At 40.0% G+C, this 26,089-nt stretch overlaps 1 protein-coding gene across 2 annotated transcripts in view; it reads right to left on the reverse strand.

The window, feature by feature from the left end:
- Positions 1-26,089, reverse strand: part of ascc3 (activating signal cointegrator 1 complex subunit 3) — a 153,874-nt gene that overhangs the window by 35,517 nt on the left and 92,268 nt on the right. For both annotated transcript variants that reach the window (XM_058393115.1, XM_058393122.1), the window contains exons 14-20: positions 17,312-17,446; positions 4,575-4,766; positions 4,201-4,425; positions 3,457-3,576; positions 3,132-3,296; positions 2,157-2,243; positions 1,848-2,024 (exon numbers count right to left, since the gene is read on the reverse strand). In XM_058393115.1, coding sequence (XP_058249098.1) covers positions 1,848-2,024; positions 2,157-2,243; positions 3,132-3,296; positions 3,457-3,576; positions 4,201-4,425; positions 4,575-4,766; positions 17,312-17,446 — 1,101 coding nt within the window. The remainder of the gene's footprint in view (positions 1-1,847; positions 2,025-2,156; positions 2,244-3,131; positions 3,297-3,456; positions 3,577-4,200; positions 4,426-4,574; positions 4,767-17,311; positions 17,447-26,089) is intronic.

Genomic DNA, 26,089 nt, shown 5'->3' on the forward strand with positions numbered 1-26,089 from the left:
ATATGTGTTGGGGGTCCAGATGTTCATCCGCCAGGAAGCTCCTGCTTAAGCTTTTAACAGTCACTAAAACGATAAGAAAGTCAAGCACTCAAATGAAAGCGTGGTATAATCTTTGGATAAACCTAGTCACAGATTTTGTATTCAGAACAACCCTAACATTTATATGATGTGCATCATACAGTTTATACAACTATTTAGGTTGAGAAAAAAGCTTGCAAAACCTTCTGTTATCAGGATTCCTGTGAGATTTATAACCACAACCGCATGTTTATCACTGGTATTTGAGATCATCTGGGTCCATGTGTGTAATTTGAAAACACTTAACCACACAAAAAGGTTATCAAAGAGGTTTAAAAAAAAACACACACACAATAATTTGGTGCGGTTTTACTGTACCACAGCAACTCACAAAAACAAAAGCAAAAACATTACAAAAAAATTCTTTCGTGAGATGAGTAACAGAAATCATTTTGTCAAATAAGGGCCAATGCAGGAAATTCCACAGGATAAGAGTTCAATTACCATTCCATCAATTACTGTGATTATTCACTGTGCAGATATTTGTTCAAAAAGTTCACTGTATACATTTTAGATAAAAAGCTATTTCTTTTGTTAATCTATTAAATAGGCCTCAAGTTCCTGCTTTCAATTTCTCCCCCACCAAATGTACATCTTGCCCGTGTGAATGTGGGCGCAATCGCAGGAAGAAACATCAGGGAGAACCTGGATTTAAAATTAGATATGTTTCAGTCCACAGTGACGGCTTTTGCAGGATCTCCGGGAGTTCAGCTGAAATCAGCCGAATTAGGAGCAAAGAGGGAATTTGCTTGAACTATTTCAACTATTCGGCCACATGGAACCAGTTACCGCAAAAAAGAGCTGGAGAGATGGCTTCAGCAGAGGATGTGAAGACGTAGAATGGGAAGCAGACACGCTACACAAAGGCCTCTCAATTACTGCTAATGCCTTCATGCAAAGATTTTTGTCAAAACATATAAATTCGATCCAATCATAGATCACATTAACTGTTTATATTACCCCAGTTCTGACGGAATGTAACATGTAGCTGATGTTCGGGTTAAATGTACACGAGGATGTTCATGCAAACGCAAAGAAAAAATGCTTCTGGAAAGATTTCAGTTGCGAATCTGATCTGTATCTGTCATCTGAGCTTTTGGCTTTGCTTAAGTTAATGTCCTAGATCATATCACAAAAATTACTCCAAGAAAATATATTGTAAAAATGATTGTAAAAATTATACATCATTTTGACAGTTTGTGTACAATACAACAATCTCACAAGGAAAGAAATAAAATCCGTGTCCGTATAAATATTTCCTCTTCTTTAGTCAGATGTGGCATTAAGGCGTAACTGCTTAAAACGTTACTCTGACTCTGAGAATTGAGAAGTTTTATCCATTCATTCATCTCCATTAACCAACTGTTCATTATCCATTCATTCATCTTTAGTAAAACACTGAACATGAGGCAAAAATACACCCTGGATGGGAAGCCAGTCTTTCACAGGGAACCATTCACACGTTCATTCATATGATCATTCACACGTTTATTCACAGGTTTATTCACACCCTTGCGATTTTGAGTAGAAAATTATAACATGGATAATAATTGTGCAATAATTAGTATTTTACAAGATTACCTGGATAATCCAGTGTTTTTAGTCAGTCACTTATCTTAGCTCCATTTTTCACAAAAAGGTATCAATAAGATTATTAAAACAGTATTGATAATACACTCTAGATGCTTTTCATTTCAGTTTTTGTCAAAAAATTCATGGATGCAAGGAAGATATACTATGCCATATATCTCCATCAGTGTGTGTGTTACCTGAGCCACATAAGACAGGTCAGAGATGAGGGAGAAGCTGTCCACCTCGCCGCGTCCGATGTAGGTCTGCAACAGTATGTTGATCTTGCCGTAGCCGTTCTCTACTCCTCCAGCTGCTGGCAGTTCACAAAAGGAACACAACAACTGCTCCAGTTCCTCCAGCTCCTCGTCTCGTACCTGCGGCGCAGCACAAGGCCGTTAGCCACAACACTTCACGTGAAGGCACATAAGGCATGAGTGAAAGCTGTACTTCAGACACGTTCTCTTAAATCAGATCCCTCCAGCTGTTAGTGCAATGTGGCCTCTTACCTTAACCTGCTCAAATTCCTCTGCTTTAGAGACAATACTCAGAATGTCAGCTTCGGTTTTCTGAGCATTGAACAGATCGTTGAACGTCTGTGAAAACATAACAAATCAATAAGCAATTCGAAACAAAACATGGTTTCAATTCTTACAAGTAACACAATAACATTAAAAGTCCACTACCAACATGTCTTCTCCTTATTATCATCATCACTCAAATACTCTTAAGATATACGTCAAACAGGAAGGGAACTATTGAAGATGTGACCTTGACCTTGTTTTCATATCTAATCAATTTATTTGTCAGTTAAAATAGTTCAATATTAAGCCTAAAAACAGACGTACAGACGGCAGAGATCTCTGACAGCCAGGACATGGGTTTTTGAACATGGATGTGTCACATGTCTGTGTGGCAATAAATTAAAAGGGTCTGAAATAGTCTTTCTTGAATAGCTTCCTTCCAGTATATTATAATAGTATTTCATGCATGCAAATTTGCATTGAGAAAGACTAGACTTGTTTCTGGAGAATGCAATTAAATTCCATTTACTCTTCGACACACAAAAAAGGAAGAAAAGCTTATTACAGTTGCTTCGTCTTATCCTTTGATATATAACCCCTCATTAAATGCGTATGGAAACATAAATGAAAAACAGCACTTGGAAGGAAGTGGCAGAGATGGCTGGCTGGTGAATGTACTTCATCAACAAATCTAGTATAAAGCCTAGCACTTTTTAAAGTGAGTGCATTATTTACACTTATTATACACTGATTAGTGCGGTGTTTATTATCTGTTTAACAAGTGTGCTTTAAAAACTATAAATAGTTATCTCTGTTTCTCATCAGATCTTAAAATACTGCTGAACAGTGCATTGTGTTTCTGCACGGCCACAAGTGACAAACTATAACAAGCGACTTGTTGACTGCAAGTGAACACATGGTACAGAGGATGTGGAGAAAGTGTGCAATTTACTACTATACCTCAATTGTGTTATATTTTATGTAGAAGTGGCTGGCTGTTCTCCCAAGGTCTGTGGAAGCAAAATAACCGGTCCTCTCATCAAAGCGGATCATCCGAGCTTTATCCAGCTTCCGCCCTGCTTCAACTACTAGCTCTTTCCTGTAGAGCTCCAGCCCTGGATCCATCTAGAAAAGAGCTAAGTGTTCATTACAAAGAAGGAATTGAGTGGGAACGATTGTAGAGGGAATATCAGAGAGAAACATTTGAGAGCTGCCATTGGATAAACAGGAAGAGAGGAGCACTGGGGTAGACCCAGATGAATATGAGGAAGGTACTGGTGTGTACCTGATAGGCCTTGTGGTTGATGCCATAAACAAGAGGATTGGCTCTCATTCGTACATACAGGTAGGTGTAGCTCATCCACTTGATGGCTTCATCAACGTTGGTCACAGTTCCCAAAGCCACCTGATTAGGAGGGGCAAAACAGAGCATATGCATAAGAGAATACAGATAAGACACTTCATCTCTTCTGTGAAAGGAACGGCAAATTGCTGTAGCTTATTATTCAATTGCACCACCTGCTGGATATTTTTAAATAATTCTAGAGCAGAGACATTTTTATTCTTATTAGATAATGCTGCCATCATGTGGGAGAACATGGAATTTTCCTACAGAGATTAAGCTTTTACTTCTAAGTTTAACAGACTTGGTAATGACTACATACACTAACCTTCTCTTCACATGCTATGGAATACAAGTTTCTAACTAGAATGTGTGAGATGTTTTTAAGCTATTAATGTTTGAATTAAACCAGCTGAATTCAAGTAATCAGTTAAATGGTCTAACAACTACAATAATAGTCACATTGATAATGTTTTAACTGGTTCTGATTTCCACCACTGTAATATAAAATGATCATGGCTATGCTTTAACAAAGCTCTGGGATGTGGGGTTTGAGAACTACTAAATGAAACTACAGAACTGTTTGACATCCCAAGCTCTGAATCCAAATGTTCAATTAATATCTATCTGAGTTGTTGTACTTGTCTTTAATTTGTTTATGGGAATGGGAATTGATTAAGTGTGTACCTCAGCATTGAGGTTATCAGCCAAACTGGCATGGAACTGACTCTCGATAGGGTTCTGCTGTGTGAGGAGGGTGAGGTAGTGGCTCAGCTTGTCGTGTGAGGTGATGATGGTGCCCTCTCCATATTTATCGAACTGAGGACGTCCAGCACGGCCAAAAATCTGCATCACGTCCAGGATGCCCAGATCCACCATAGCGCCCCTCTTTGCATCGTAGATTTGCGTGCCCTATTGCAAACAGAAACACAGAGTCTCACATTAGTGAGGGAGGGTGAGAGAGAGAGAGAGAGAGAGAGAGAGAGATAGACAGACAGACAGACAGACACCTGGATTTTTAAAAATATTTCACTTGGGTTAAATTCAGTGATCTGACTTACCTTAATGATGACTGCATGAGCGGGTAGGTTGACACCCCAGGCTAGAGTGGCTGTGCACACCAGGACCTTTAGGTAGCCTTTAGAGAACATGTTCTCCATGAGCGTCCGGTCCTGCCTCAGCATCCCAGCATGGTGGATCCCAAATCCTTCTGGAAACATCTCCCTCATCTGTTTATTCCGTGAGCGCTGCACCTGTAGAGTTCATACACACACACACACAGATTTATCCAGGTTTATCTAGGTGTATACTGGCTATGTGGCCATGTATCTCACAAGCACATCAGAAATCCTTACAATTTAAAAAAAAAAAAACATTTAATAAAAGAAATTTCACTTAAATTGTTTAAACCAACTACACTGTGATAGAAAGTAAACTGAAACATTTTAAATTGTCTAAACTATAGCCATTAATTAAACATCCATGCATTAAAAGGAAACTGCTGTCACTATTCAGCCGTATAAGCTGCTTATTTGAAATCTCCTGATTTAGCAACCCACTCAGCTCAATGCAAAGGTTGTTGATGTTGATTACAAGAAATGCTGAAAAAAATAAACCTGTTTTCTTTTTCAGGTGTTAGAAAAACACAGTAACATCACCAGTAACATGTTCATGTGCGCCAGTACCATGCAATCCCCACACACAGGATGCATTAATGAGTGAGGTGATTGAGATGTGTGTTGTGTTGACTGGCAGCAAGAGTCATGACCTCTGCAGACAGTAATGGCCTCCCCATCAAAAGGTTTTTATCTCCTTCTGCCTCACTCTAAATAGAGGTCAATGGCAACCAGGCCCCATTGGCTTTCAGAGAAAAAAAATGCAGACAGAATATGTCTCTCCTTCTTCATCAGCTCACACACAGAATACCAACTAACACAGACCTATCAAAAGGCAATCTCGCTGCACTCGCGTGTCTGTGTGCATTCATGCACCTAGTGTGACTCTGTGTTTCCATGAGCCTCACCAAAACGTCTTCTATGTTATGTTTGGGGTTGCTTCAAGAGTTTCTCCTCTCCGTCCTTTAATGAGGACTATTCCCAATTCCTCAAGGATATGGCCCTTCCTGATAATCAATGCACTGATCCACCCTCAATCAAAAAGCTGTCTGTAATGAGCTGCTCCTTGCCATTGGGGAGTCAAGCGTTTTATTTCCGCTTTTTAATGAAAGGTTTCATGGTGCCATTCACACCATTTTCTCTCCTTTAAAGCTCTGACCACTTTTAGATCACCCATTGTGGCTTCTGTTTTTAGTTCGTTAATTAATGGCTAAAGTGTAAGATGTTTATCCTGGTTACAGATTCTCCTTTACTTTTGTTGCTTACTTGTTGGACCTTTTGTTTTCTAACAAGTTGGTCTCTCAGGACCTGTTTATCTGCCTGTATCTTTATCCCCAGGCTCCTTCCTACAGCGTAATGAGAGTGCTTCATTCTGCTTTCAATTGGCCTTAGACACAGTCAAGGCACTGCAGAGAAGAACATAGCCAATGGGCATAAACACAGCGGGCCAATTCCAGCTCAGGAAAGCCAAGCTCACCCCTAGTCCAACTGCATGCCTTCCTTTCAGATGTGGAGATGTTATTGCCAGGGAACAACAAACAACACTAATTATATAAAAATATGATACACAAATCTTTCTTTTCATCACTTGTCTGCTTGTACACCTCGTTCATACATTCATACACAACTATCCAATCAGACAGTCAAGCATAGGAATAGGGAATCATAATTGATCATGCCATAGTTGCTGATACCAGATGTGATGGTTAATTTGTAGGCATCTATGGTTTCCACTGAATGGCGCAAAAACATCCAGTGAGCAGCAGTTTTGCAGACAGAAACACCCTGTTGACAAGAGAGATGAGAGGAGAATGGCCACACTGGTTCAAGCTGATAGGAAAGATACAGTGACTCTAATAACTACTCTTTCTGACCATGGTGAGCAGAAAAGCATCTCAGGATGCACAGCATGACGCCTTGGGTTCCAGTGGTATCAGGCAGGAAGAGGAATCTGAGTAGGCACAGGCTCACCCAAACAGTTGAAGTTCAAAAGAATTTAGCTTCAACAGCATGAATCTATGGAGCCAACATGCCATATGTCAAGAGCTCAGGCTGGGAGTGGCAGTGTAATGGTGTGGAGAATGTTTTCTTGGCACACAGTAGGCTCAATGATACTAATTGAGGACTGTTCGAACACCACATGCTATCCAAGTATTGCCTGCTGATCAGGTGCATCCCTTTTTGCTTACAATTTACAACATCCACTTCAAGCATGAAAATGTCACAAAGCACAATGTATCTCAAACTGGTTCTACAAGCATGACAATTTCCGGGTACTCCATTGACCTGCCCAGTCAACAGATCTGAATCCTATAGCGCACCACTGGGGTGTGTAAAAACAGGAGATTCACAGCATGAATGTGCAGCTGACAAATCTGCAGCAATTATCTGAGGTAATGGACCACAATCTCAAATGAATTTTTCAAACACCTTGTGGAAGGATTGTAAGGGGTTCCTAATAAACTGGTCGGTGAATGTAGAGTAGGCACAAATAGAAGAATCAAGAATTTCCAGCATGGAAATTTCATCATAGACTTGGAGTGCTTTGTGGCCTCATGCTAGTACAAATAGATTACAGTATAAAATATGATCAAGCTGCAGTCTGGTTTAGAGGCGAGTTACTACAGCAAATTAGGCAACAACAACAACAACAACAACAATTTGTTTACATTTTTTTCATCAGTGATATGTGATGATGGGTCTGCTTGCTGTATATAACATTAAACAATAAACACCGACCAGGCATAACTTTATAACCACCTGCCTAATATTGTGTTGGTCCCCCTTTTGCTGCCAAAACAGCCCTGACCCATCATGCACTGTGTATTCTGTCACCTTTCTATCAGAACCAGCATTAACAACTTCATCAGTTTGAGCAGCAGTAACTCGTCTGTTGGATCAGATCACACGGGCCAGCCTTCACTCCCCACATGCATCACTGAGCCTTGGCCACCCATGACCCTGTCGCCGGTTCACCACTGTTCCTTCCTTGGACCACTTTTGAAAGATACTGACCACTGCAGACCGGGAACACCCCACAAGAGCTGCAGTTTTGGAGATGCTCTGATCCAGTCGTCTAGCCATCACAATTGGGCCCTTGTCAAACTCGCTCAAATCCTTACGCTTGCCCATTTTTCTGCTTCTAACACATCAACTTTGAGGATAAAATGTTCACTTGCTGCCTAATATATCCCACCCACTAACAGGTGCCATGATGAGATCTCAGTGCTCATAATGTTATGCCTGATAGTTGTATGAAATTTTTGGTGTACCACTTGTCCATCACAAGAAAGGCCATCATTCAATACATTATTTAAAGCGTTGCTGATGAGATACTTGACTTGATGAGAGATGAGAGGCATGACTTTTCTTTTTCTTTTTTTTAAGTTCTCTAGCCATTTCTGTCTAAAAACCCTAATATCTGTCTCAAAGCCAAAAAAGCAAAAAATTAATTAAAACCAGTGAGTCAAATATGAAAGGACTAATGGATATTGGTTTCAACCTGTGTTAAGCTGACTTGATTGCTATCTGAAGTTGTCCATTATGAAATATGATGTGAATGTATGTGAGGAACCACAATCAGACACAGCATGAATCATCTTTCCTGAGGGAGAGGCTGAATGGGCATTGAAAAATAAAAAAAGAACGAAAGAAATTGCCCTTTTGTCTGACCCATACTGTGGTCTCCGCTCAGCTGAGGAAAGTCTAGTCTCAAAACTCAAGTCTATTTTCTTATGTCGGCCCTAAACTCTAGAATATTGTTCCAGAGAACAGTAGGCATGCTAGCTAAGAAACTGCTTTTAAATCATTAAACCTCTTCTTAGACTTGGGACATCAATTCAATTATGTTTTCATGCTACAGGTTAATTCTCATACATTTACACTTAATTCACTTGTGATTTATTCGCATCAATTTTGTGCCTTATAAATAATTTTTTTGACCGTTTAGTCCTCTGTATGTCAACCACTCTGAGATTTTAACAGGGCTATATAAACAAAGATGAATAGCCTTGCTCTAAACACATTTTGTGTGCCATAATTGTGGTAGAATGACATTACAAAGTAGTGAACTGCAACATTATATACATTACCATACATTAGCATAATGTTCATACAAGGACATCAAATTTTTAATTACATTTGAATTATTATTGCCATCTGTCTGTCTGTGAGTCCGTCTGTATTGTTGTAAACAGTGAGCGGGTGTGAACAGGCAGAAGGCAGGGGCTGCACACTCTAATTGAAATGCTTAAGATAAGGTTTACTTTGAGGTGTCAGGGAGCATTAAGGCTATGTTATAGGATCCTCAGTTGAAGCGAGGCAGGGACAGCCTCCTCTATTCACATGCTGGATTCAAGGTGGCAGCGCATCAGCTCTGTGATCAAGCCTGATTATGGTTTGCCGTAGAGAGATCGTCTCCCTATGCACTACGCCGGGGCCGAACAGTCCGCAGCAGACACCGCTGATTACCTGTTCCACAGCATAGAGCGGAAAAGACACCCACTACACACAGGGACACTACAAAGACACAGAGCATGTCTGGTGTTCAGCAACGTCAGGCCACAGCCTGCATCACAACGGCCTCCTTCAGCACCATCCTTCTGACTTCTAATCACTCAGCATAAAAGAATTCGCACACCAAAGAACTCATCTCGTTCTTAAATTGGCAGAGAGAAAGCAGCTCAGCACTGATTTGGGGACTGCTGATAGTCATAATATTTCTACTGATGGTTTGACAGAGTCATTAACAATGCATGAGAGGAGTGGGTGAGCATGAAGAGCTGCCACTCAAACACGCTCACATTCTCATTCTCTCTCTCTCTCTCTCTCACTGCACTGTTGACTTTAATGTTCTAAGCATTTATTCATATGTTCCTTTTCCTGGTGGTTTATTTCTCCATTGTTTCATCTGCCAAAAAACCATCGCTTAAAAGTAATAGACAATATAGACAGTTCAGAAAAAGTGTAACATTGTTAGCTGAGGTTAGGGTTGTAGAACTTGAGCCTGGTCTCGAAACGCAAGTTAAAATTGAAGAGAAGTTGAAGTAAAGACTTCATTGTATCTGGTCTTGATCCTGACTGAGCCTTGCTTTCACTTGGGCCCAATTTTAGCTTGTATCTCTTTAATACATGCTCTTTAATCGAGCTTGGCTAGTCCTGGTATTGGACTCGTCAATGGCTGTCTTGACTACAGCTCTACCGCCTGAGGTTGCTTAGGAACAGGAAAAAAGCTACATAAAATGTTTACACATTTACACCACTGCAGTGTTTAAGGCATACTAAAGCACCTTATAAATTCACCGTCCGCTTCAGACTAATCCAAACTGGACAAGATTGGAAGAAATATATGGTCTTTTTTCAGTCCTCAACTGGATCCCAAGAGAACAGCAGTTTCTGAAATACTCAGAGCAGCCCAACTGGCACAAACCATGTACTGTTCCTCCAGAAAGCACATTTTTTCTCTATTCTGATGTTTGATATGAACAAGGACTGAAACTCCTGACCTGTATCTGTGTGATCTTATGCATTGTGCTGCTGCCATATTATTGGCTGTTTAGATACCTGTAAAAATGAGCAAGTGTACAGGTTTTACCTAATAAAAGGACAGTGTAAGTAATTTCTTAAAAAGCTTTAATATATAAAAGCTTTTAAATAGTAAAGCTTGAGTCTTGGCAGTGTGGTAAGTAGGTAAGTAGTTGGTGTCTGCGAGGAGTTTCTCACATTTCTGGATGTGTATATGCATCGAAAGCACCATTCCACTCTGCTTGGGTCATGCTTTGGTCTCTGGAAGCTGTAGAGACGAGTACGTATCTCACCTCGACAACAGCCGATAAAGACAGCCTCAGGTAGTGATGTAAAAATAGATGTAAAAAACTCCAGGCTATATAAATTAATGAGCTAAATCCTGTACTGCAGACCCGTCTCAGGCGGCAGGGGGCTGAGCGAATGGACTGAAACTGACAAGCGTGTTTGAGTACAGAGCGATTCTCAGCCTGTCGACAGCACCTGCCGTCTCCTCCATCCATTAAAAAATCTCCATCAGAACTCCACCCGAGCAGTCCAGTGCAGACAGCAGGCCCGGCTTTCATCCACATCAACGCGTGTTCATTACCGCAAAAAACAACAGCGACAGGATGCTGTCTCAAAAAGCCCATCCCTTTTTAGGAAAAAGTGAATCACTACTGCTGGAAAGACTTCTTCTAACTATCTCACTCTAAACCTGTCTCTCTGTACCAATCAGGTTTTACTACACAAAGACAGACAGGAAAAAATAAATACAGCTAGACCTTCTGAGATAATCTGTCCTGTTCAGTTGCTTTGACTACTACAGCTTTGAATATAACCTTCACTGCTAAACTGGCTGCAGGCACCGAATCTGAGCACTAGATGTCTCCTGTCCTCCATCTTTAGTCAGATGAACGGAAGGCTTGGAGTGAGTGCATGAGTGAGTGAGTGCTGAGAGACATGACTGGGGCAGAGGGCTGAAAGCCAGGGCTTTAGTCCAGGAAGGCGACTGCTGAATTAGCGATCAGGAAGGCTACTGTAGAACAGGCAGGAAACACAGTCTGGCTTTGAACGGGGTTGCGGTCATGCTTGCCAGATCAGCCAGGTCCCTGAGAGAGGGGCAAATTGGGGGCACATTTTTTCAACCCCCTCCCAAATGCAGCCCACTTTTTCAGGCTTTGTGCCCACAACACACAGTGCAGGCTCATCCTCCCTGTCACCGGATCAATGACCCTGCTGTAAGCTGCATTTCTAGTGTAACCTACACACTCTTTTTGCCAGTACAAGGTCCCTTTAACAGGCTTTAGTGATTCCAAACAGCTCAAGGGGGAGCAGGAGCATGTGCAGCACAGAGGAAACTTGTGTAGGGGGCAATTTTCACCTGCGACAAAATGTGGTCTGCTCTTGTACAGAGGATTCAATGCTCTACACAATGCACGTAACTGCAGGCTATAGCGACGGTATGAACACCAGCCATGGCTCCGCTGCTTCACAGCTACATTACACTGTCTTGCTATATAACTGCAGCCACACTCTGGATTTAAGCAATGTTGTGGCATATGCAGTGCGTTAGCGATAATAGGTCGCTGTGTGCTAAGGAGAATAAATGGGGTAGGAGTTGTGGCAGAGACTCGGCCTGGAATCCCCATCCATCATTTCTATTTATAGACTCAAGTCCTTCAAGCGGCTCGTGCTCAGGATCCTGTACAGACTCATGTCCGGTGCTGGGTGAAGAAATAAAACAGCTACTCATCAAGCATGTGCAATCTGACTGTATATACTTATTGATACTCTTATCACATACATTTATATTACTTTTCGCTTTTGTAATTTGGTAGGTGCTTTTCTCCTGTGCACCCCCCGGTACTTGAAATTACAAACAGAAAATACTATTTTAAATAAGGGTGTGGCTTTTCATGCATTTCATGTTATGATTACTAGCATCATGGTGTTAACTAGCTATGCTCTCTGGGTGGGAGGGATGCATCCTTTCTCCCTTGTCCTATCTTTGAGCTTGCGTAAGCGTAACAGGGCAGACAGCATTTTCCTCTGAGTGTGCTATGCTGTGCTATGATGCAGCATGGGCAACAGTCTGAGAAGATGCATTTGGTTGCCTTCATGTGTCTTTAGAGGTCTTAGATTTCCTCCTTCCTGGAAAATAGAGGAGAGATGACTGAGGGATAGGATTTGACAGATAACAAAATTGTCTTAGTCTAATCACCTAATTGTTGTTTGTTTTTAGAAAGATAATTTTAAGAAAATCTTTTCTCTAATCTTTTACTTATCATATTGGCTAAAAGAGAGAGTGTGTCCGTGAGGAAGGGCAGTGCATAGGAAAAAAGTCGGAGGAAAAAATGTTTTAGTTCTGGTCAGCAAGGCCATGTTTTCCTGTACCTTTTATAGCTGTTGTGTATGATAACGTTACAAACGTGTTAAAAGTGCCGGCAGAGGTAGCAAAGTAACGTGTATCACATCCAAAGAGTTTCAGTGTGGTCTGCACTCCCTACACAGAGAAACGGAGGTTGTTGTAGCGTGATTTAGGGCGCGCCCAGTACGAGGGGGGTGTGGACACAAATAGGATGGGGACTGCTGGTGTAAGAGGGAAAAAAATCAGGTCAAAAAAATGAACAGGTGGATAGAGATAGACGGATATTTTAATCAGTATTTTGAAAATGTCAGCAGTAAGGTAACTGTCTGATCATACACTGTGACTAACCGTGACACTGAAACAATCCTATTTCAAACCTAAGCAAGTGCATAAACAATAAATGCCAGTACAGATACGACAAATAACACAAACAAGTGCTGTCCTAGATACCGTCTGAAGAGGTAGTCCTTTAATTCTCTGTGGAGGGAAATAATTAGATAGACTTATTAATCAGACTATTTACTTTATGGGGGGCTCTGGGTTACCTGTTGATTAAAAACAGAAAAATATTTGTCTTAGGCAACATCTTTCTCTGCCTTTCACACTATCTATCCATCTATCTCTCTCTATCTATTCCTCTCTCTCTCTCTTTCTCTCTCTCCCCATCCCTCATTTCAGCATGCACTTAAACGCCCATGCACATCCCCACTCAATTAGAAACTTTTGCTATTTAACAGAGAGTGCTCTGCATAGACAGCAGTGTGATAAACCGCCATTATTACTGCTATATCCCACTATCACTTATTCAAGTGAGTGCATTAAGATATTTAAGCCTGATTGACAGCCTCTTCAAGCTAAGTGATGGAGCAAATTAATGAACAGCGTGAGGGAGATGTGTAGTGGGCTCACTTCTAACTTTTAAAGCAGAATAAATAGGGCCAAATTATATAATTGACCTTACAGGTGCTGTATTTGTAGTGCACATGCATATAGAGGATTAAAAAAAACAGATATAAATATTAATGCAGGGAAATATCAGAGGATAAGCACTGCTCAGATAGGCTCAACCGTGTGATTGAGGCCAGCGTAGGCCGGAGCTGTGAGTCGTCCAAAGGGTTTAATCTGTCTCAACCTTTATGAACCACTAAGAGCAAGCTTCTTTAGCAAGAAAAGCTTAACATGTCCACAGAAACACCTAGAACCTAAAATACAGCTCACAGAACCACATGGACTCACTTTCAGTCTGGTCTCTCAAACAGTCCTAAATCATTACTTCCACTAATGTCATAATCATAACCACAGTTCTCAGAAACTATGACACGGCCTATTATGACATATTTCTCAACAAACACACACACAGACTGATTTCGATAGCTTTGATAAGAAATAGATGAAGATAATCATGTTTGTTGTAAAGAAAACATAACCTTGCTGCTCCAACTCTGTGTTCAGTAGCAGAAATGAGAGCGATGAGATGCACTGCGTTTATTTATACCTGGCTCATATAAATAGAAAGCGGATTAGAGAAGACACTGAAAGAAGCATTTATCTTGGCAAAGCCCCTGGGATCAAGGTAAAGGTTATTAAATGCATCACTCTGCCTTGTGTTGGGAGATTTAAATATAAAGTTAGTGTGTGACTCTCTCTCCTGAGAGAAGCAGCTCCACCCTTGTGTATGTATACATCCCGGATCTTATCCAAAACACACACACAGTGTGAGAGAGAGAGAGAGAGAGAGAGAGAGAGAGAGAAAGCGAGAGAGAGAGCTTTATGGGCACCCTTGGTTTTAAAGGTTAAGAGAGCATGTTTTTGTGGTTAATTAACTTCATCTCACACTAAAAATATGAGAAAAGTCTAACCTTTAATTGAAATGCATTCTATTAAAAAAGCAAACAAGAAAACAAAACACTTCTGTCAAAAAACCTGTAACAATTATTGGCACTGAGATTTTACCATAACACCTGACGAAACTGAACAAAACAGAGCAACGAATCTGACCCTCTTCAATACAGAATCTCTCCAGATCTGCCACTGTCCACTCTTGTAGACTCTCATTCGGCTCACACCACAGGTCTTCTGTGGGGTTTACGTTAGGAGTTAAAAACTTGTTTTTTTTTTTTTTGCTTCTTGGCAGAGTTAGCAAGGTATCATTTAATACATCTCCTATAAGGTCGTTCGGAAGAAAAACATCCCTACATCCTCACAGATCTTCCACCATATGCAACAGTGGGGATGGGGTTCTTTTCAATATAACTATTCTTCATTAAACTCCAAACATCTCTTTAGTGTTTGCTGGTAAAATGCTCGACTTTTGTCTCATCTGACCAGAGAACCTGCTTCCGGTCAAGGTTCCAGTTGTATCCAGAAAACTCCAGGTGCTTCTGTTTGTAGTTGAAAAAACGCCTTTAGTCTTTAGTCTGCAGTTTGTTAGCATACACATGATATCTAATTGTAGATTTAGAGATTTATTGACCTGAAAATGCTTCTGCAACTCTCTAAACATGATCTTCGGAAAAGCGTTTGCTTCTTTAGCCGTAAAAACATGTGCATGCTCACCCAGGCAGCTTCATTACAGCTCTGGTTGTTTTAAATTTCTCAGTTATTGTATATCACATTGGATATGGTCATTTCCATTTCCATTTCTGTCCTCATATTTGTGGAAACAGGGAGTCCTAAGCATTCAGGTGTAAAATCTAAATTTATCAATATAAACTTATATAGTTACATTTTGTACAAAATAGAGTCTAGGTGTGCTAATTAATTGTGCCATATGTTTATATTTCAATTACAGATTAGATTTCTCACATTTCAGTGTGACTTTATACTAATTAAACACAAATCACATCCAGGTGTACATTCACATTAACAACACACACGTGCACACACACACACTCGTACACACACACACACGTGCACACACACACACGCACGCACGCACACACACACACACACACACCAGGCTGGTCCTGTATGGAGGCGTGTTCATGTTTTTTCATGTTTGTCCAGTGAGCAGCATTAACCTAAAGAGAGCAGAACAGAAGCGAGAAGCTGCCTATCCAGCTGCTTATTGATCCCCTCTGCCTGCGTGCAGTCAGGATGAGTCTAATCCATCATGGGCCGCTTCTGCCTGCGCCTCCGCGGACAGATCCTAATGAAGCCAGAGCTCACTCTCTGCTGCACAGCATCTCTCTCTCTTTCTTTCTCTTTCTCTCTCTCTCTATCCCCACTACCACCCAAGCCCAGCTAGTGCTGCGGGGGACAAATGCTGCTCTTAACACACACACACACACACACACACACACACGTCTCTCTCCAACCTTCTCACAGCTGCCACTCCTAACCAACAGAGCCACATGTCTTTGCTCCTGATGGAGCACAACCGCGAGATGACAGATGGGGGGAACTGAAGAGAGAAGTCACATTTTACTTGTGGTTTTATTGAACAGTATGTTCTGTACTGGAGGGAAAACACTAGCAGCTTTTAGACACTTTTGACAAATCCTTTAATGCTCACTAGTGAGAACTTCAAGACAATTTTCAGCAGTGAGCTCCATATCAAATCATTTTTTTTAAGTTAGATTTTAGGCTTTCAAACAGACAAAGAGAACCGGCAATGAAGCAGTCTGGAAAGATTTCTGCATGCAGTGTGCGATCTGGTTCAAAGTCTCACTATTGTCCCGGATTGAGAGCAATGAAATCCTGTCAACATCTTAAAATGTACAAAAACATTGATGCTAATTCAGCTGGAACGGCAGCACTCATTCACTCAGTGTAACACGTAAATGCTTCTAAATTAAACCCAGCACCAGGCCACTTCACACTTGTTACGGTCACTTAGAAAGAATAAAGCTTTTAGGAGGTATATATTTTTGGAATGGTTGGAGCGAATGATGAAAACGAACATTCAGGAAATTACATAGTCCATCGAAAGCAATGAACGTGTTATCAAGGAAATAAAAAGCATCTAGCGCAAAAGAAACAGTAGCAATGCACAGAGATCACAGAGTAGCTCCAAGACCAACAGCCAGAGAGGTTTCTTGTTAATGTGGTCAGTAATGAATGCATAAGGCTTTCGCTCTAAAGCCTTCTCGATTAACTCTGAATAAGCAGAGCACTTGTGCAGAAAGCCTGGCTTGCGGCAGCTGAAGTGGCGCATGGTCCGTGATCCTGCTCGCAGTAGGAGGGCATTCTGTTAGACTAAGCAGCTGGCCTCTACACCTGAGCTGAAGGTTGTGCCCTCAGCAGATTTCTAATTGTCTCTGTTCACTCTCTAATGCAGCGGTGTGGGAAGAGTTTAGCACAGCGTCTCCGGGCTTCATTTCCAACGAGGCCGCGACCACTTGGCCTCCCTCAGACTGTTTACCGCTCTCCCCCTGAGGAGTGAAGCTTGCGAAGGTGACTGACCTCAATTTCTCTCCCTTTCCTCTGCTTTAGAGCTCATGAATAAGTGTTCATAAATAACTTTCGCTCTGTTCCTCCACGGTGAAGCTCCACAGAATCACGCCACAAGTTCACCACCGATCCCAGCAGAAAGGGAAAAAGAGAGAAAGTGCCCGAGCCATTGCCGGAGGGAGGCTATTACAAATTAAACACACACTTATCACTTTGCCTGACTGGTGTATACTCAGAATAGTGGACTATCTATTACAGGGTATATTGTTTATTTTCTGGAAAAGTGTGTTGTGGTTGGCATTTCGTGCAGCGGACAGCTTTCTTTATTGCCTTTAAAAATTTACACACATGTACTGTACTGTTATGTGCCTGGTCATTAATTTAACACTGAAGTAAGATGAGTGGTGTGTTTGCGCACCTGCTTCTCACAATGACCATAATCTGGTCCCTGGTCTGGCTGGAAGAACGTTGACTCTCCTCGGTTCTTGGCCATCTCAATCAGAGTCATGGCCGTGCGCACAGTGGAGTTACGGGCATGGACAAAAACCATCACCTGAAACACACACAGACAAACAAAATACAAGTGGTTACACATCATGGCTTATCACATGGGTATGTGTAGTAAAGTAACGTTCACTTGAAATGAATGTTTTGCTTGAAAATGTGTATAAAAAAATAAAGTATTGGCTAAAATCAGATCTTTCCAACACCACAACTATGGGAAAACACATACTTTATCAAAACAGTTTTTATTTACTTTATATATTGTCTATGATCCAGCTCAAGAAGGAGCCTGCCTTAAGCTGTTGAAACATTGGCTAGATATGTCTGATTTCCTCAAGCAGTGAATGTGATACTTTGACCAGTTTGGCTTACAAGTTATAGTGAAATGGACATGTCTGTGATCAGTGATCATACAGTGAAGTCAGACTGGAATCTGACTATAAATATATGATATGCTGCACGGAATATCTAGCAGTATTTGTCATAAAATTTATTAACAACATGGTGGGAAGTTTCATCATCTCAAAAGAGTGTTTTAAGGTTTCAGTGGAAGTGTACTACCTCAGATACATGACAAGTATTTGGATGGAAATTCTTTATCAATTTTTTATTACCCCACTACAGAAGCCATACGTTACTGGAGAGGTGGCCAGATGCAGGAGATTGTGTGGGAATCAGGAGGTGGGCTACATATATTTTGGTATTTGGTATATTTTAGAATTAGACATTACAAAGAGCATTGAAAGATGTCCTTAGATGTCTTTTGAATTTTGCACATTATATCTTGGGAATGCTCATCACAACAAACACTTATTTGGTGTTTTGATTAAGAAGAAGAAACAAAAAAAGGGGCTGACTAGACGTTGGTTGCTTCTTGAATCTCCTATATCCGATAACTGGTTAGATTTGGTTCATACAATTTATGATTTATAAAAAATAACACTTGTACGTCATCTACGACTGAATCAATCTGCTAGGTTTTGGTTATAATGGATCACTTTTGCATGACTTTTGCATGGACAGATTTTGTGGAAGTGAACAATGCATGATTCTCAAAGCCAGAGTTAGTTTCTGCATTTTATCATGATCTTTCCATTTATTTGGGATTTTACTTCATCACTCAATTTCCTATCAATTTCATATCATAGTTGCCAACAAGGAAAGGGAAGACTGTATTTCTCATGTGGGTATGCTCATTATTATACGTTATTTAACAAAAATGGTTATCCACAACTCATTATAATTATATACCTTTTTTTAAATACCAACCCTCTGTCTCTTTAAATAAACTTTTAACAAACCATCAAATTGTGAACTGTGACATGACTGCTGGTGCCAGATGGGCTGGTCTGAGTATTTCTATAACTGCTGATATCCTGGTATTTTCACACACAAAAGCCTCTAGAATTTACTCAGAATGGCAAAATAAAGAAAAAACATCCAGTGAGCAGCAGCTCTGCAGATGGAAATGCCTTGCTGATGAGAGAGGCCAGCAGGAAAATGGTCAGACTTTGAGCAAAGACTAAGACAAAGATTGTACTGTGTACAATCGCGGTGAGAAGAAAAGCATCTCAGAATTCAAAACACATCAAACCTAGAGGTGGATGGACTACAACACCAAAAAACATCTGAACAGAAAGTTGAGGCTGCAGTGGACACAAGCTCACCAAAACTGGCCAGTCATAGACTGGAAAAAACGTAACCTGGTCTGATAAATATTGCTTTCTACTGAGTCGCACAGATGGCAAGGTCAGAATACGGTGCAAACAGCATGAATCCATGCACTCAACCTGCCTCGTGTCAGCAGTACAGGCTGGTAAAGGTGGTGTAATGGTTTGGGAATGATTTCTTGGCACACTTTTTACCCATTAACACCAATCAATCATCGCTTGAATGCCACAGCCTATTTGAGTACTGTTGCTGACCATGTGCATGTCTTCATGGCCACAATTTCCTATTTTCTAAAAACCTACTTCCGGCATGATAATGCATCAGGTCACAAAACAAAACAGTCATGAGTGTATGCTTTTATCAGTGGAAAATAGAAAGCTATTCCTTCATGTCACAAGCATAAGACAAAGCTAGATCCATGACTCTGGTGATCCACGACTCTGGTGCTATTGTAGTAGCCAGAGCTCTTTCCTTCTCCGTCTCTCTCCCTCTCTCTCTTTCTTTCTCTCTGTGCAATCGAAGAAGCCTGCATCCTGCAGTACACCCATGGCCACAGGGGGACACAGCAGCATACAGCAACATCTTTTGTGAAAGGACAAAGGAGTGTAATTTTTCTATTATACTCAGACTGCCCTTGCAAATCAGTCAATACCCTAGACAAAAACAATCAATAACAGAAATACAAGACAGTTATGAGATGGTAGCAAAAGACCTCGCTACCCCTCCTCTCCTGCCTTCTGCTTGTCCTTTGAGGACACTGTAATGTACTGACAGTAAGGAGAAAAGCATGCACACTATGTACCTGCTTTACTCTGCTTGTGTGTGTGTGTGTGCTCCAAGAGAGTGAGAGAGGGTTAGATGAAGAATGTGTGCAAGGAGAAACACACACACACGCGCACACAGAACACCTCTGCACTTTTCTCAGCTACTGATTCGGTTTGAGAAAAAAAAATATCGCAGTCAGCTTTCTTTAACACATTCTAACTCACTCTGACCATATCATTGCTGAATTCAAGCCACTTTTTGGTCCTTACAGAGAGTAAAGTTCCACAACTGCAACTTCCACAGCTGAATAATTACAGATTTGAAACATCATTTTGTGTCTAGCTGTAACTGTGGTATAAGTAACCTGTTTTTGTTATTCATAGATAGATAGATAGATAGATAGATAGATAGATAGATAGATAGATAGATAGATAGATAGATAGATAGATAGATAGATAGATAGGCAGTCAGAGAGACAGAGAGACAGACAGAAGTCACATTTAAGACTAGATATCTAATATGTCTTTATATGATTAGGGATTAAAGGATTAGTTTGTATTTATATAATTTCTGATGAAACATACAGACATCTTAATCTCTTCAGCATCATGTTTAATGCTCATGTTCTGTTCACTTTGTAAGGGATTTCGCACTGAGCCAGGCCATTTCTATCCATTTTCCTGCCACAAAAGTAAAACGGTGAATCATAAGTTTTGTGATTGATTTAACTTGCTTTATATTCACCAGACCAGCCATTCTAATACTTATTAATCTCAGATTTAAAAAAAATATATATAGTCAGGTCTGTGATTTATTTTTCATGCTTTGTTTTCCTCGTGTTCATTAAAGAAATCCAGCCAAACCATGTCAAGTCAAGTTGTTAAATGTTAAATGTGTTTACTGGTGAATGAATAAATGGATCATTTGAACTATACGAATATCAGAGTAAAGGTTTCTCATTTCTAGCCTAGGTGTACTGAACATGTTTAAACCATCAGACATGATCCACTTCATGATTATAGTGCTACAAACTACTAGTGCTCAAGTTTACCATGAACCAAATCCATACTCATCTGTGTGAATCTCTGATCAGTTTTCAGTCCTGACCTACATGGCTATGACTCTGCAAAAAAAAAGTTTTCCAAAAGCTGCAGGCCTGATTCACAATAATATTACAAGAAATAACTGCAAAGAGAATGTATTGATTAAAGATGATGAATGAAGTCTTATACACAAAGTATCATGTGACGGATTTTTGCAGAAATGGGTAGCATGGTGGCGTAGTGAGTAATGCTGCCACTTCACAGCTCCAGGGTCTCCAGTTCACTTCTGAGCTTGAGTTACTGTCTGGGCGGGGATTCCATGCACCTTCTCCCTGTGAGCCTCCTACAGCTTCTCTAGATTCCTCCCACCTCCCAAAAACATGTCTGTAGGTGTACTGGATATTTTAAATGACCATATGAGTGTAAATAAGTCTGTAATTTTGTGTGTGTATGCATGGTGTCCTGAGATGGACTGGTATCCTACCCAGAGTGTATTCCTGTCTCATGCCCAGTGCTCCCAGGATAAGCTATGGATCCAACATGACTACTGAAGATGAATGAGTGAGTATTTGTAAAAAGTGTTGCTTGCACTATTTAGAATAAGGCAGTGGTAGCTCAAGTGGTTAAGGCTCTGAGTTGTTCATCGGAAGATTGGGGTTCAAGCCCCAGCACTGCCAAGTGGCTGCTGTTGGGCCCCTGAGCAAGGCCCTTAACCCTCTCTGCTCCTGGGGCGCTGTATCATGGCTGACCCTGTGCTTTGACCCCGAACCTCCAAAGCTGGGATATGTGAAGAAAGAATTTCACTGTGCTGTAATGTCTATGTGACAATAATAAAGGCTGCTTCTTCTTCTGTTATAGTTCAGAAAAGTCTGACATCTGTCTGAATAATCATCCCAGGATTCCATGTGACTGACAGACATTGCAGGCCAAAAATTTGTGGACAGCTGACCTTCACAGCCATATGTGCTTGTTTAACATCCCATTCCAGATTTAGTCCACTATTTTGCTGTTACAATAACCTCCACTCTTCTGGGAAGGCCTTCCACTAGATTTTGGAGCGTAACCGTGGAGATTTGCTCATTCAGCCATAAGAGCATTAGTGAGGTGAGGTGCTGCTGTTGTGCTAGGAGGTCTGGGCTGCAATCGATGTTTTAGTTCATCCCAAAGGTGTTCAGTGAGACTGGAATCAGAGCTTAGTTGCAGGCCACTCAAGTTATTCCACATCAAATTTAAAAAAAGTGTGTCTTTATGGAGCTCACTTTGTGCCCAGGGACACTGTACTGCAGGTTTGGACCTCTTAGTTCCAGTAAAGCGAAACTGTAATGCTACAGCATACAAAGACTTTCTGTACAGATCTTTGCTCCCAACAGTTTGAGAAAAGCTTACATGGTTGTACTGATCAGGGATCCACATACTTTCAGTCAAATAGTGTGTTTAAGGAAAAGTAAGGTATTTTCAGAAAACAGATGTCTACAGAGAGCTGAAGAGTAGAGCAGCATGAGCACAGGGTGCAAGGTGAGTGAAATCATGCTGATCCATCACAGGGTTTCAGGAACACACACATTTGCATGTAAAGACAATTTAGCATAGTGAATCTGCCTAGCTGTATAAGTTTGGGCCATATAAGGAAACCGAAGGAGACTGGAGCTGCGAGGCAGCAACTTTATCCACTGTACCATCCCTAACATAATGTGCTATATACAGAAACTATACAACTCTTATTATCAAGAATAGCTAAAAACAATGTGACTCACTGCGTGGCAGCAACGGCTCACTAAGTTAGAAGTTAAAAAAAGAAAACCGGATAAATTCAATGCCTTATCTAGGGCTCTTTTTTTAGTGCTGAGGATGTCTTAGAGGAGGTGTTTGTTTACATGCCTTCTCCTCTGCCACTACCTGAAAGCAAACTTAGCAATTTGGTGTTTATCACAATAATGAGGTCCTACAGATAATTGTCAGTTAATTAAACCATAATTGCTAATTTAAGGACAGCCTCCCAAAATAAACAAATAATAAAAAAAGAGAGACACATACTTGAACACCTGCCAGTGTTTTCCACCACCACCCAGAGCAATCTGTATTTCTTCACTGTGCCAGAAAGAAAAGAGGGAGACCGAGAGAAACACTCACCTGAAGAGAGAATCCTAAACAGCTGTTCGACAAGCTGCTTTGCTAGTGTAACAATATTTATTTATCACAAGATCTTAAAAACTGAAGTGGTGAGACAGTATGCTCCATGAGCATGAACAATTCTGCCTGCAGTGATGTTTAATAACTTCACAACCATAAAAAAAAGTCTGCATTTTGCATCCTTCAGACAGTAAACAAGAGTCTCACCAAACAGATCTGCTGTTTTCTTTAATGATGTCATTTCTAGTACAAGCTGATATATTTACTTTCAAGACTCAAGATGTCCTTGCTAATGAGTCCAGTAATATAATTCAGGACATTAGCACCTCAAAGCACTCGAGGCTCAATAGAACAACTGTTTTAGTCCTAAGTGAAGGGGCAGTCGTCACCAGCCCACATACACAATCTGACACAGAGCTCTTATCTAAGCGTGGATGTATAGCTGAGGCACTGAGAGTGTGTGTGAGATAACAGATGTCTGGAGGAGCAGCTCAGTGGAAAGCTGACCCATATGACACTCTCCATGCTTCATCACTGCATAATCAGCAACACCACTCAGACCGTGTGTCCTTCACTTTGCATAGGATGATCCAATTAAATAAAAGGCTCAATGTACACAGTAATCCGAACTCTGGACTGATAAATAAACTGTATGAATATATTTAATTCAAACTAATGGTAATGCTTCATATTATTTTAAGGGCTAAATAAGGTCTTGTTTTCAGTCTTTATTATACCACAGTGTGGTTGAAAGCTCAAAGCTGATTGTTCAGTAAGCCTGCATTATTTTTGTATAGCAGCATTGGAATTCTGGCTGTATAATGAATATGAATATTATTAATGTGCTGATTCTAATACATGATTGTTTATATAGAAACAACTCTTACACAGGGACTATCTAAATGATGATGAACTGATTTAAAACAGGCTGTTTGTGATTTGCCCCCTTGTGTGCATTTTTTTTGTCAGTGGGTTAGTGGTTAGCATGTCACACATTTGGGATTGGGGGGTTTGAGTGAGTGGATGGATGGATGGATGGATGGATAGATGGATGGATAGATGGATGGATAGATAGATAGATAGATAGATAGATAGATAGATAGATAGATAGATAGATAGATAGATAGATAGATAGATAGATAGATAGATAGATAGATAGATGACCAGAATATCTGGGTTCAAGCCCCAGCATCACCAAGCTGCCACTGTTTGGTGCTTGAGCAAGGCCCCCAACCCACCCTGCTCCAGGGGTGCTGCATCATGGCTGACCCTGCACTCTGACCCCAATCCCCAAGGATGGGATATGCAAAAAAAGAATTTTACTGTGCAGTAATGTATATGTGACAAATAAAGACAACTTATCTAAACTTAACAAGGATGGATGGATGGATGGATGGATGGATGGATGTTTGGATGGATGTATGGATGGATCACAGTCTGGACTGTGTTATTCCTCACTGAATAAATATCCACAGTGCTACATAACTGGAGATGCACTGGAATACTAAAAGGGCGAACAATTTCATTAGTATATGTGACATGGTGGAATAAATTTCTATATTTCTACATTTCTATACAAAGAAATCTAAAATGTTCTCCTCATACATACAGCTCATACATTAGTCTTAATTCTCTCTGGACTGCATCCAGTTATCTAGAACCTTAAAATGAAATGCCCCCAAATGAGTGATGGAGAATAATCATGTTTTTCTTGTTGATATGCATACACTCTGCAGAATGAGTAAATATATACTGAATTAAGGAAAAGTTATCTAATATTTCTCATAATGTGATTATTATAATAACAAATATTCATTACTAATTTAAAGTTTTTTAATGATTTCATTCCATGAATAATTTTCTTCCTTCTAGAAATAAATGCTTGAATTGAGCATTATATAGCAATCGAACCGCAAGTGAAATAAGTAGGAATATTATAGCTATGTAAAAAAAAAAATCTAATAAGGGGAAACACAGGGTGAGCTTGCCTATATTCAAGCTATTTATACTTGCTAAGTTATTATACTGCAGTGAACCTGAACTTTTAGGATCATTTCCTGCAACTCTATGAAAATCTCAAGCTCTGTGTCCTAATGAACTTCTCACTCTCATTTTCCGAATCAGATAGAACAATAAAACACATTCTACTTAACCTTTAGAACCTAGTCTATATATTTTTTTAACGACCTCGTGATATTGTAATTACAAGGCACGCTTTCATGTTACTACGTTGCTCTTTCGGGACACAAAAGGCTACTCAAATATCATAATATGACATGTAAATGTTACCCAAACTTCCAAAGTAAGCATGGTTTTAATTAATCAAGATGGAAGTTAAATCACAAGTGGGTTTCAATGAAGGTCAAAAAAAGTTGTGATTTCACTTGAGAAATCTGTTTAACAATACTCATGCTATTTATCACTGAATTTGTTTTCCTAGTTATTTATTATTGTTTTGTGTTAATTAACAACAAGTGCAATTTTTTGAGGGCTAATATAATATAATATAATATAATATAATATAATATAATATAATATAATATAATATAATATAATATAATATAATATAATATAATATAATATAATGTGTTCTATGGAATGAAGTGAGGATTGTGTAGCAGTTGATGATAATACTGTTTGAAACTTAATGAATGAAAGTGTGTATTATTTGGTTTCTCTTATTTGTGATAATGCACTGAAGCTTCCATGGAGAATAGCTGCACAGTCGCTAAGCCTTGAACAGAATGATGAGTCTGGATCTCAAATTGCTCCTCATTGTTCATATTGTGAACTGCTTACTGTATGTTCTAGAAGGAAATCTTTTCTACCCCATGTAATTTACAGAATCTGAGAGTGGAGTGACTAAACAAGGAGCTAAAATCAAAATCATTTAGTTACTAGTTTGGAATAATAAGGCTATCTAATACTGAGTATAAGTATGTTTAGTAGAAAATAATATAGTTATTATAGTTATTCTAATATCTATAATATCTATCTAGTAATATTTATAGTAATTTCCTGAGTAACTGAATAATTAAACTTGAACTATGACTGAGGTGAAGGTAGATGTAATTATTTACATG

This window comes from Hemibagrus wyckioides, linkage group LG01 (assembly GCF_019097595.1).
Source record: "Hemibagrus wyckioides isolate EC202008001 linkage group LG01, SWU_Hwy_1.0, whole genome shotgun sequence".
Taxonomy (NCBI): domain Eukaryota; kingdom Metazoa; phylum Chordata; class Actinopteri; order Siluriformes; family Bagridae; genus Hemibagrus; species Hemibagrus wyckioides.